This window comes from Notothenia rossii, assembly GCF_949606895.1.
Source record: "Notothenia rossii genome assembly, chromosome: 8".
Lineage (NCBI taxonomy): Eukaryota > Metazoa > Chordata > Actinopteri > Perciformes > Nototheniidae > Notothenia > Notothenia rossii.
In genome coordinates, this window is record NC_136906.1 from 80,843,871 (window position 1) to 80,857,653 (window position 13,783).

General features: G+C 40.6%; 1 protein-coding gene across 1 annotated transcript in view; it reads right to left on the minus strand.

The window, feature by feature from the left end:
• The window catches only part of col12a1b (collagen, type XII, alpha 1b), a 169,951-nt gene that overhangs the window by 141,603 nt on the left and 14,565 nt on the right, over nucleotides 1–13,783 (minus strand). Inside the window, exons 8-12 of the mRNA XM_079645353.1 lie at nucleotides 12,650–12,823; nucleotides 11,681–11,971; nucleotides 10,357–10,959; nucleotides 5,954–6,232; nucleotides 5,130–5,405 (exon numbers count right to left, since the gene is read on the minus strand). Of these exons, the coding sequence (XP_079501479.1) occupies nucleotides 5,130–5,405; nucleotides 5,954–6,232; nucleotides 10,357–10,959; nucleotides 11,681–11,971; nucleotides 12,650–12,823 (1,623 nt within the window). The remainder of the gene's footprint in view (nucleotides 1–5,129; nucleotides 5,406–5,953; nucleotides 6,233–10,356; nucleotides 10,960–11,680; nucleotides 11,972–12,649; nucleotides 12,824–13,783) is intronic.

A 13,783-nucleotide genomic window follows, 5' to 3' on the forward strand; every position in this document is an offset into this window, starting at 1 on the left:
TTGACCAAGACTCTGAACTCCCAGTTGCTCCACTGACTTAAATCGTACTGTACTGGTAAAGTATAATTACATTCGTATGTCCTTGTAAATTCTCTATCACATTGTTCCTTGAAATCAAGAAATGCACCATCAAGTAGAAAGAAAACTGAGAGGAAAGGATATAACGTAGTGGTCTTCTTTTAGTATTTGACTGCAGCCAACGTCTGAAATGCCTTCGACCGAGTCTCTGAGTTAGTCAGAGAGCTCCAGTTTGTGCACAGTAGAAAACTGGAGAGCTCCCAGGATCTGATTTAGTGTAAGTAGGGCAAGTTCAAACAATTCCCCTTTGAAAAGAATTGTTAAAATAAATGGGTGACTCATTTGCCCTGGTGTTAACGCCTAGTGCTGAGTGTTACTGAGAGAGGTTTTATTGTTGGATTGGCCTTTGTGTATTTTTCCTACTTAGTAATGAAAATATCAAGGATTTAAAGTGAAATGCACTTAATTTCCCCCCAATAGTTGTCAGAAAACGTGTGAAGTGATTCCTAGCAGCTGCTGTAACCTCTGTGCCACTGCAGGACTCGTGGAAAAGACTTGCATCGATTCATAGTTTGCAGATACAGTCATGGCATTGTAAACATTGTAATAGGAACAATATCGTAAGCCCTATACGGGGAGAAAGGAAAACCAGGAAAACCATGAATCCATCTGAGAGCCAGCTGGGTGTTTCATGTCAAAGAGGTGCAAGCTGGGATTAATCCAATTGCCTCTTTTTATAAACCATCACAAAACCACCTCAGACGACAAGCAGCTGTTCTCCTGTCTGAGGAGAACTCTCATACTCGGAGAAATGCTGTTGCCATGGAAGCCGGGAATATATAATGTTTATTTCCAGTGTTTTGGCTCAAGGTCGATGATAATATGCTTCCTCCCGGACGCTCTGAAGCTAACAAGTTCCTCCAGGAGATAATATCTCCTGTCAAGAGTCAAGAAATATCACCAAGAGTGTGAAGAGAAAACTCCTACGCTCAGAGGAGGTAGAAGTACTCAGATCTTGTACTTGAGTGAAAGTGGAAGTACTCAGATCTTGTACTTGAGTAAAAGTAGAAGTACTCAGATCTTGTACTTGAGTGAAAGTGGAAGTACTCAGCTCTTGTACTTGAGTAAAAGTAGAAGTACTCAGATCTTGTACTTGAGTAAAAGTAGAAGTACTCAGATCTTGTACTTGAGTGAAAGTGGAAGTACTCAGCTCTTGTACTTGAGTAAAAGTAGAAGTACTCAGATCTTGTACTTGAGTAAAAGTAGAAGTACTCAGATCTTGTACTTGAGTAAAAGTAGAAGTACTCAGATCTTGTACTTGAGTAAAAGTAGAAGTGCTCAGATCTAGTACTTGAGTATAAGTATAAGTACTCAGATCTTGTACTTGAGTAAAAGTAGAAGTACTCAGATCTAGTACTTGAGTATAAGTATAAGTACTCAGATCTTGTACTTGAGTAAAAGTAGAAGTACTCAGATCTTGTACTTGAGTAAAAGTAGAAGTACTCAGATATTGTACTTGAGTGAAAGTGGAAGTACTCAGATATTGTACTTGAGTAAAAGTAGAAGTACTCAGATCTTGTACTTGAGTAAAAGTAGAAGTACTCAGATCTTGTACTTGAGTAAAAGTAGAAGTACTCAGATCTTGTACTTGAGTCAAAGTAGAAGTGCTCAGATCTAGTACTTGAGTAAAAGTAGAAGTACTCAGATCTTGTACTTGAGTAAAAGTAGAAGTACTCAGATCTTGTACTTGAGTAAAAGTAGAAGTACTCAGATCTTGTACTTGAGTAAAAGTAGAAGTACTCAGATCTTGTTCTTGAGTAAAAGTAGAAGTACCAGAGTGTAGGAATACTCTATTACAGTAAAAGTCCTGCATTCAAAATGTTCCTCAAGTAAAAGTAGAAAAGTATTATCATCTAAATATAGTGAAAGACAGTAAAAGTAGTCGTTGTGCAGATTGGTCCATTTCAGAATAATAGATATGATATGTTTTATAATGATTGATCATGAAAGTGTTCTCAAAGCTGCTAAAGGTGCAGCTAGTTTGAATGACTTTGTATACTGCAGGGTAGCTGGTGGATTTACTCCAGGTGGAACTAAAGTCTGATTTAACACTTGGTTATATTTCACATCATTCATCCACATCTGAGAAGTAACTGAAGGTATTAAATACATGTAGGGGAGGAAAAGTACAAAGTAACATAACATTGAAATACTCAAGTGAAGTACCTCAAAATTGTACTTAAGTACTGAGTAAATGTACTTTGTAACTTCCCACCCCTGCCTACTCTTCCCTCTTCTTTGTTTATGACCACCGAGTACATCTTGGCCGGCCGCTTGCTGTGCTTCTGTCTGTTTTCCATTCCTTCCCCTGTAAGGCAGATCTGAAGCCCGATGGGTGGCAGCTTGTACTAACACCTCTAAAAAGTGAGGAGGTCAGAAAAGTTTGGAGTCCTGGCACTCCCAGACCACGTAGGAATGAAAAGCAAACGCCAAATGGCAGATGACAAGTTTTAAAAAAGCCAAATAGAGTCAGTCAAGATGTCAGAAAGACGTCTGCAGTGATTTCCACCGGGGTCTGTGAATGACGCAGATAGATGGAAACACAGCTTGCACCCAGAATGTTTTCATCATCCATCATTTCAAAGGTCTTTTTTGACATAGTTTGAACTGTCCCAAAGCACAAACAGAGGCACCTGTTGTGGATCAGAACCGGTGACTCAACCATTACCTAACCAGCAGCTCAGGTTTCAGAGATCAAACTTCTGACCCAACATCTTTTGTGGTTTTGGAACAAAGACTCGCCACCTTTTGGAGTTCATGGAGTCATGGCATTTACTATATTTCCATCACAAAGAAATAATGTTTTAAAGATTTTGTGAAACCTGTTTCCACTGGATCTTGGTTTGGCTTTTTTAAATGAATATATCTGTACGTTTCTTGTTGTTCTGAGTTTGTATCTTGATGGTTTATGCACCTATTGTAACTCACTTTGGATAAATGCGTCTGAACATGTAATATAATGTACAGGAACCTTGTTGTTGGGACATTTTTAGCTACACTACAATCATAAAATGAATTCATAGCTCAACATTTTGAATTTATTTTTGTTAGAAATTGTGTTTCTTTTGTAATTCCGCAAAAAAAGATGAACACTTCTACATTTCTACATTTTTGCACATGAAAAACATGAAATATTGAAATGCCTGTCAGCCATGTGGACTATGACCTATTTAATGTAATTAAAGATAGTCTCAAACCGCAGTTTGTTCTCTCCTAAAATACATATTATCTATGTATTAAACATTAGGTTGTTTCTAGATATACTCTATACCTTTTTATAATTCCTAACATGATCTTTTTTTTATCACATTAGCGTAAACGGACCTCCCTACTCTTGCTTGTTTTGTTTAGCTTTAATACATTTTGAGTGTCTGCACTACATTTCCCATAATGCATCATGATTGTGTTAATGCGAACAGGAGGAGTACATTCCCCATGCGTCTGTCACATTGCCGTTATTACCACACATTGACCCTGAGCCCTGTTTAATTTTGTTCTTACTATTGTTTATAGTTTGAATAATCTGCTCCATGTGAAGAAGAGCTGTTTTTGCTACTAGCTGTTTCTGTTTGCTCCGTTACCATGGAGATACAAACAACTCCTGGATTGCTTTTGATACAGTAGAAACAGATTATATGTGATGATTGAGTCAAGATCTGAAATAATATGGAGCATATTTTCGTAAATTCTAATCAGCTTTATTGACAATGGGGAAACTGCTATCACTGCTAACACTAGAAAAAAGACAGGAAATGTGCAAAATTAGTCCTAAAATTCGCTAATAGCCCAACATTAGCCACCTTTAGCTTAGCGGTGGTGACTTGAAGTCATGTGACCGTGCTGTAGTTCCTTTATAGCCCAACATTAGCCACCTTTAGCTTAGCGGTGGTGACGTGAAGTCATGTGACCGTGCTGTAGTTCCTTTATAGCCCAACATTAGCCACCTTTAGCTTAGCGGTGGTGACGTGAAGTAATGTGACCGTGCTGTAGTTCCTTTATAGCCCAACATTAGCCTCCTTTAGCTTAGCGGTGGTGACGTGAAGTCATGTGACCGTGCTGTAGTTCCTTTATAGCCCAACATTAGCCTCCTTTAGCTTAGCGGTGGTGACGTGAAGTCATGTGACCGTGCTGTAGTTCCTTTATAGCCCAACATTAGCCTCCTTTAGCTTAGCGGTGGTGACGTGAAGTCATGTGACCGTGCTGTAGTTCCTTTATAGCCCAACATTAGCCACCTTTAGCTTAGCGGTGGTGACGTGAAGTCATGTGACCGTGCTGTAGTTCCTTTATAGCCCAACATTAGCCACCTTTAGCTTAGCGGTGGTGACGTGAAGTCATGTGACCGTGCTGTAGTTCCTTTATAGCCCAACATTAGCCACCTTTAGCTTAGTGGTGGTGACGTGAAGTCATGTGACCGTGCTGTAGTTCCTTTATAGCCCAACATTAGCCACCTTTAGCTTAGCGGTGGTGACGTGAAGTCATGTGACCGTGCTGTAGTTCCTTTATAGCCCAACATTAGCCTCCTTTAGCTTAGCGGTGGTGACGTGAAGTCATGTGACCGTGCTGTAGTTCCTTTATAGCCCAACATTAGCCTCCTTTAGCTTAGCGGTGGAGACGTGAAGTCATGTGACCGTGCTGTAGTTCCTTTATAGCCCAACATTAGCCTCCTTTAGCTTAGCGGTGGAGACGTGAAGTCATGTGACCGTGCTGTAGTTCCTTTATAGCCCAACATTAGCCACCTTTAGCTTAGCGGTGGTGACGTGTTTTATACTGTTGTGTTTTCACTTATTAAAATCAAAAGTAGTTGGAATTCCTTACGCACTTAATGTATATATAATATCCTGCTTTATATTTTGTTGTTGTAAACTTGTTTTTCAAAATGTATATTCTCTACTTTTTTAGTGCTATTTTATTTCTTTTTAAGATGTTTGCATTTTGGATTGTGTATTTCTTGTCTTTTAACTTCTCTCATGTATAATGCCATGTCTTTTTATGCTGCTGCAACGCAAACAATCACCAGATCAATAAAGTACTTCTTTTATTTGCATCTTTACCTTCTTTAGTGGTGCCTTCAGTGTCCAGTGGCACTCCGGAGCCGGATGTGTATTCAGGCGTGACGGTGACCCGGTATTTAGTTTTAGGCTGAAGTTCCTGCAGCACGATGGCCGTCTCTCTGCCAGCGGTGGTCGTCTCCAGCCTCGATCTCTCGTCTCCTACAGGTTCGTACGTCAATTTGTAGCGAGTGACGTCTCCTTGAGCCGGCTGCCATGACACTCTGAAGCTGTCTGTCGTCTCTTCGGAAACTCTCAGGTTCTGCACGGAGCCTCGTTCTGCAACAAATATTAAAGAATTACGTTGGCATTACTGCTGGTGCAATGATAATGCATTTCTGTAGCAGTGTTAAGCTATAAACTAAACTATGGTTACATGACTTCACATCCCCCATGCTAGGCTAATGTTGGGCTATAAAGGAACTACAGCACGGTCACATGACTTCACGTCACCACCGCTAAGCTAAAGGAGGCTAATGTTGGGCTATAAAGGAACTACAGCACGGTCACATGACTTCACGTCACCACCGCTAAGCTAAAGGAGACAACGTTTAGTCGTCTCATTTAGACATTTGTTAGCAACCACTGTTTTTAAATCCGCCAGTGGGGTATTTACGGAAGTATTTTATGTCGTAAAATTAAAATCTCTTCAGCTTGTGTTAACCACAGACCTTATTTCAGGCTAACAAACAAAAACACATTCAGAAAAACCATTGACTTCCAGACCAAGGGACAGGAAGTGGTAAAATGCTGACTCATTTCTGGGTTTTAGGACTCAGGATACATGCACCACAGTATTTGCAAGCTTTAAAAAAAAGTCTAAATACCTTCTAAAGTGGTCTCAAAGCCGGTCACAGGAAGGCTGTTCCCTTTGGCGTACTGAGCTTGAACGTTGACTTCGTAGCGGGTGAGAGGGGTGAGGTGAGGGAGGACAGCAGTGAGAGTTTCTCCGGGGATGGACATGGACACGTAATGCCCGTCGTCTCCGTTTTCCGCCCTGAAGCGGACCAAGTAGGACTCGACATCTGTGGCGTCCATTTCCCAAGCGGCTCTGAAACTCCTGGAGCCGACCTCAGAGAACGAGAGGTCCCGAGGCTGGGTCAGGCCTGCAGAAAGTGGGGGATTATAAGGTTTCAATTAAGGTCAATTCAGCAATATTTCAACTGCTTATTAAAAAAAACACACATACGAACAAATTCCAAACTATATTTCGTCAAAACAAAAGGTGTTAATAATATAACTGAAATCTAAACTAAAACAATGGATTAGAAACCAAATCCTGAATGGTTCTGAGCAGGACATGTGAACTCATGCTTGCTAATTCTTGTCGTTTTAAAACGTATTTGCTTTCGTTTGCTTTGTACAAAGGAATGATTTGTTTAAATCAATGAATCAAATATCACGGATGCTGATGACGATGACCTGAACTTGTATTTTCATGAACAATGTAAGCTAGAGGAGGACCAGAAACGTTTTTAAGCTTCTTCTTGCCCCTTTTGAACATGAAGGAAACTGAGAATATATTTTTTTATTTGTTTATACCTTACACGTTTTTTTTTATGTTTTAATTGTTGCTTCTTTTTGTTAGAATTGTTAAAATATTTATTATTATTTATTTTGTTTCTAACATGTTCAATAAATTGACAAATGAAAGAAATACAAATTAAAGAACAGTGTGCTTTTGGAAAACCCAATAAATACATTTTGAAAACACCATGAAGCAAATCAAGAAAGGTTGGGAGGATGATTTGTGATGGTACTTTATATAGAGGCAGTAGCATCATGAATCATCCTCTGCTTTCGTTGAGTTTATATGTCACATCTTAATGTACGTAGTGATGTTAGAGATATACTTTTTATGGTTTAGGAATCAAGAGAACCAAACCAACATGAGTTCAGGACAAATATTAAACGTCTTAATGCCAACTAAATGATATCTTCTGTATCCATAAACAAGCCAAAAGCCAGATGTGTACTTCATATAAAATCAATGCTCTCTTCAAAACTTCCAGACTCCGTTGAAAAAAACAGGGATCTTTCTGTTTAAAGTAGACCGGCTAGAGCTGTGTGGTGTAAAGTACAACGACTGTTTTAGTGAAAGGAGTCTGGTGGTTTTAAACAAAGGATAAATAATGGTCTCATGTCCCCGACACGCAGGGCTGTCTGACAGCAGGGACAACATTCTTAAAGCAGCGTTGACTTCAGCTAGTATTTATTTTGTTTCATGGTCAATGGAAGCTAACACTTTATCTTGGTTAAAAGTTTGTTTGAACTGTGGAAAAACCACCAAGACATCCTTCAAAGAGAGAAAGCAAATGAAGGAATCAGGAGGGAAGACGTGCTGACCTACATGCTATTTAATTTAGATGAATAATAATCTACAAGCCGTCTGACAGCTCCATCTTTCAAACAACAGGAGGGGGGGGGGGGTTGCTGTGAAATCCATATGTTGGCTTCTGCACACGTCTCTTTGTTGACAAGTCATTATTATATAAGAATGATATAATCGGCAATCAAAGCTGGTGTGAGTCACACTCTGCTGGCAGACCTATTGGCGAAGTTAGATGGAGAGTAATTTATATGTTTGACTCTAAGTGGGTTAAAAAGTGCATTTGTGAGGAACTCTTGACTACCAGATGTTCGGGGGTTGGATAATGACTTCAGCGCGGAGGAGGATGCATTTCAAAGTGTTGCTTACGGACACGTGACGGGCAGCACACCTGACAGTCGTTTAAACAAATGCAAAGAAATCTCTGCACTATTTGACCCAGTTGTGATACTTCCACATGCAGGAACCTCTCTCTGCCCTTGAAAGATCAAGAAGCCGGACATGTGTTAAACACATGAGGCGAAGAGGAGGAGGAGGGCTCGGTGGAAAAAAGGAAATGTGACATGAGGTAATTGTGAGCATGTGTTGGTGCCGCTCTGTATTCTCCTCCTCAGAGTATCGTCTGACTGAGGCACTCATTAATTGTTCAAATGTTGGTTTGATCACTTCAAATGCTCTAAATCATAAACGCTGACAGGTAGTTCTCACACTTAAATTCCCAGCACTTATGAAAAGTATTTATTAGTCTTCTCAGCACATAAACATTAAATAAAGTACATTTCTTATTTTCTAAAAACGGTTCCAGCTGATCAGGTTTGATGAAATATGCTGAGAAACAAACTGAAAGTAAATATCAAAGAGCTTAGTGTTGTTTTTAATACACGAGGAAAACAGTTCAAACTTTGAGATTTCTATGACTGGAACAAGTTCTTCTTCCTGATATTTAAAGTTAGCCAACATTTTAATTGTTTGGACTAGAGATGTCCCGATCCGATCACGTGATCGGGGATCGGAGCCGATCACGGGATTTTCAAAAGATCGGAATGGGGACAAAAAAATCGGGGATCGGAATTTTTTTTTTTCTTTTTTTTTTTTCATTATTGTTATTTTTTTTATTCAATGTTACAAAACAAAAATGACCATGTTCAAGTCTTAAAGTCATCCTGAGGCCTTAGTTTTGGTTTCAAATGACAGAACATCATGTATGTGTTGCTTCTTTGGGGCTTGTCTTCATAGACCTGCTTATTTCTCTCAAATCTGGCAACAGAGTGGGCGCAGTGTCTAATTGTAGCAGTAAGCTAACGAGTACTGAAAGCTTTATTTTGTTTTGATCCAATGCTGCACAACTGAACTGATCCAATGCTGCTGTGAAAGAAAGAAGCTATATCCATGTTGGATAGAATATCCAATTTAAATAAAAAAATAACCTTAAGGGACAACTTGAATGCTTTTTTTTCTCTTAATGCATTGCATAAAGATCGGATCGGGAAAAATCGGTATCTGCAAATTGTCAAAATCAAATGATCGGAATCGGATCGGGAGCAAAAAAAGGTGATCGGGACATCCCTAGTTTGGACACTAAGAGGTTGATCTGATATCTTGGATCTCCATGGTTTGAACGTTTCGGTTAATGCAAAAAGAGCTTGTTTCACAGAATAAACAATGCACGAAAAGCAAGTATAAGCATGCAATTGAGTAAACCATTCCCACTACCAAACAATGGATACACAAGGGTAAAACAACTCATCCTCCAAACACTTGATTATATTGCATGACTGAGCCTCAGCTGCCTCGCCCAGTGTGACAAATGACAGACAAGTGATGTCTGCGCAGAACTGGAACTACACTCAAACCATGTAATTCATATTATCCACCTTTACAGCTGAAATTAAGCAACTTCAGTTTAAACCAGTAGAAAACACCCAATCGTACATACACAGATTGTTACGTTGGTTAATCCTTTTGACGAAAGAGAATCGCAAAATGCCTTATTTGCACACATATTTCAGGCTAATGTTTGCTTTCTTTTCTGCCTCAAACCAGAATCAAACCAGTAAATGATAGAAAAGATAAGTCCTCAATGACAAGAAAACAGAATCGATTTAGGTGCTGCTCACACGGGAACGTTTGCGTTTATGCAAAGTATGCGTTTTCCAAAAAGTCTTCCGTTCACACGTATTCGTTTCATTTGACGTGTCTGTTCACACGAGAACGCTGGAAACGCTGTAGTACATATGCCGGGCCTGTAACTGGCGCTGTAACTTCCACCACAAAACACACCAAAAGCAGCGAGTATAAGAGGTGGGGGGAGGCGGGAAGAGGCGGGGCTATCGTTATTTTTTCAGGAAATGATCGTATAGAGGCGTTTACACGGAGCCGTTTGACCCCCCAGAGCGTTTCGTTTGCAAATCTATCCACCTTGGGACCCGTTATCGTTTGTGGGGTCCGTTTCTATCGTTTTGTTACGGCCTCGTGTAAATGAAAGGGCTATACGCAAGAGAAACTATGCGGATCCAACCCGTTTTGTTCTCGTGTAAACGGGGTCTAAATCTTTCTGTGCAGATTGCTCAAAAGAAGTGAAGTGTGGTAACATCAGCGTAGAGTATAAAGGCAAATACTAGTAAAGGGTATTTGCTTTCAACATGATTATTTTCTGATGGAACCAGAATCCAACCAGTAAATGATGGAATAAATAAGTATACAACAGAATACTGTAGATCCAATGCTTATCCTATCATCAAGGAAAAAGATATTTGCTTTCAACATGATTATCTTCTGAATCAAAACCAGAACATAAATGAGTAATAAATGACATCCAATGTTTCTCTGCACGTTGCTCTGAACATCTTGAGTAGAAAGCATGGTATCATCAGCATAGCGTATTGAAGCCACAGTACTTACGTCTTTGGATGATGTTTCGTAGTTCTTGCTCGATCCTCAGGCAGATGGACTGCGTCAGCTCTTTGGAAATCCTGGTGAAGGCATCAAAGTCGTCCACGGTGTAAACGTGTGTCTCCGCCGGCTCGTTGGCGATGGCCTCCAGTTCGCCTCTCACGGCATCTTTAACGCCCACCGCAAATATCTCCACATCGGCGTTCCTCAGTTTGGTGGCCGGATTGTGGAAGGCGTCGGAGGATTTCCCGTCCGTGATGAGGATGTTTATTCGAGGAACGTTGGGTCTCGCTCCTCTGTTGGCCTGGAAGATCTTCTCTCTCACGTAAGTCATCGCCCTTCCGGTGTTCGTGGATCCGCCACGATACGGAAACGATCTCACCGCCTTCACTACGGCGCTCTGATCGTGGTGGGTGTTCAGGTAGAATTCGGTGTGAGGGTCCCTGCTGTACTGAACCAAGCTGATCTGGACTTTATCTGGTCCGATGTCGAAGGAGGTAACCAGCACCTCCAGGAACGCTCTCACTTTGGCGAAGTTAGCCAGACCGATGCTGTAGGAACCGTCGACGAGGAGGACCACATCGGCTTGGACATCAACGCCAAGAGAACACTCTGAGATCAGAAAGACACAAGACAAGGTTGTAATGGATTGGCTTCAAAGAGAAAGCATCTGTCTAAAGCTTGTGTTATAAGACCTTTCCTCGGGGTGTTTTAGAGAAGCAACTGATAGGCTCAATGATACCTGGAATATTGTTAAAGGTTGTCACCAGTGATGGGGTCGTTACTCAAAAAAAGCCTATCGCCAAAACTTAAGACTTAGGCCTACATGTGCACATGTAACAGTGTAAGTAACATATCATAATTACTATTGCAATGAGGAAGACGTAACACAAGTTAATAATAACGGGGAACATTCTAGTTTTTGCTGCTTGTTCGGAGTCGGCAGTTGATTCAGTGAGAACACATTAACATCTGTCTAAAGCTTGTGTTATAAGACCTTTCCTCGGGGTGTTTTAGAGAAGCAACCGATAGGCTCAATGATACCTAGAATATTGTTAAAGGTTGTCATTGACTAGATTCAAGGAGAACACATACAAATATTTGTGTTCATGCAAAACAAGCTTGTTTCACAGATGAAACAATGCAAGCATACCGAGTATAAGCATGCAATTGAGTTAACCATACCGCATTCCTTAAAAAAAGTATTTTCTTGAACTTTGAAGACTTTGCAGAAACCCTCTTAGTGTCCGGTGTAAAGGACAAACCTCCATTGTGTCAGAAAATGCAATAAAAGGCCAGTTTGGAGATCGTACCTCCACTATTTCGTACTCACCCAGTGACACTTTAATGGATTGTGTTTTCTGCATGAGGGTCAGAGGCTCGCTGGGCATCAGGCTGTTCAAAGCGAACAGACTGATCTGGTACTCTGTGTCTGGGGACAGATCTCTGACCACCACCTGGGTCTGCGTCGGACCAACGTAGAGCTCCTGCCGTTTGCTTCCAGCCATCATCGGGATCATCTGAACCTTGTATCCCGAAACCTCTCCGATGGAGGCGTCCCACATCAACCGCAACGACTTTGAGGCGACTTCCAGGATTTGGAGATTGGACGCTGGCTCAACAACTGTCAAAAACAGGAATTATAGAATGATTAACTCTCATTATGCGATACATGTAAGCACATGTGTCTCCATTGTGTTGCCGTATAGCAGGAGAATCTTAAAGGCTTGATCATTTGGCAAAAACATTTGCTTAAAGAAAACTAGGAAAATAAGCTATAAAACGGATTATTATGACATCTCAATTATCAAAGTTATTATTATATCTATATCAATAAGGAGTAGTTATATATCTCAAACATATGGCAAGAGTTACATGAGGAGCTTGATACTACTGTTACGTCTTCTAAATATGAAATTGGAGCCAGCAAACGGTTAGCTTAGCTTAGCTTAGCTTAGCATAAAGACTGGAAACAGGTGGAAACCGTTCGCCTGGCTCTGTCCAAAGATTTATGGTTTGAAATAACTACATAAAACAAGAATAAGAATAAGTTAGAGGGGTTTTGTTACGTTTGGACTGATGTAGACTTACTGTTTCCCCATTTTCAGTCTTTATGCTAAGCTATGCTACCTGCTAGCTCTAGTCTAATGTTAGCGTGCAAACATTAGATAGATATCTCTTCATTTAACTAGTGACAAGAAATCTACTTTTTTAGATAATGTGCAAAAAGGGACAACAGAAGGCAGAAGCCTGGAACGCATTATTTACTCCACTTATTTCACATTTCTTCACCACATCTCACCTTCTTCTCCGCTGACGAGTGAGTTGAGTTGATCGTCGACGCCAGCGCACACCTGAGAGACGAGTTTGCTCTGCACGCTCTTGATTAAGTTAAAGTCAGCGACGCTAAAGATGTGAGTTCCGTGAGGCTCGGAGGCCATGAGCTTCATCTGTTCCTCGTTTGCCTGCTGGATGCCTAAAAGAAGAGAGATGTTAGTGTCTGAAGAACAGGGACATGGTTCCATTGCAACCACTGAGATCACAGTCTGCTCTAATGTGGGACATTCCAATTATTATTTATTATAATTATTACTCCAATTCTACTTCAATGTAACCAGTGGTAAAACTCCCCTCACTTGATAGTGAACTTGCTGAAAGAGTTACGGTCACGTGTGCGGAAGTGTAGGTAAACGCAAACGTCTGCTGAAAAGGTTGCTGACAAAGAAACTGGGAGGTGGTTTGTCGTCCTTCACCAAGGTCAACCAATGAGGGACGAGAAGACTCGCTATAAAGGTGCGAGTACAACGTGTGTTCAACAGTACGATCCCGGGTTTTGATTTATGTCTTTTGACGTAATAAAAGTTATATCGCACCAAACTCTGTCTGCCTCCAGCGAGTTCTTCAGAACCCATTAGAGTTGCATTATTGCTAGCCTAGTCCGAGATGTTCCTCCCACAATGTCTTTGTTTTATTTTTAACGTATGCACCACAGCACCAAGTCAAATCCCTCGTATGCGTTGTATCCTGATTCTGACCTTTCTTTTTGTTTTGACATTTCCTATCCCAAAGGCAACACTAGTTCAAATTCAAAGCTTCAAGTTATAAAGCCACTGGCATCATGAGAGGATTATTGTGGAGAGTGGATTCTCTCCAGGTCTGTAAATACTGGGTGAAATCTATAAAAACGTGAAACACATTAAAAGTTCTCCAGCTGGAGTCACAACCAATCGAAAGCCTCCGCTGTTTTATTCTACTCTCGCTGGAAAGTGTGACAGCATGGGAAGTCAATATGAAACCATTTGGGCTTTTTACAATCCTATATCCTCGTGGACTTTTAGTAAAGCTGTGAGCCTTGACTGAATGTAGTTCATACACTCGATGAGGACTTCTTAAAAACGACTAAATTGGAAAGTAACAAAGTATTTTTACCATTTTT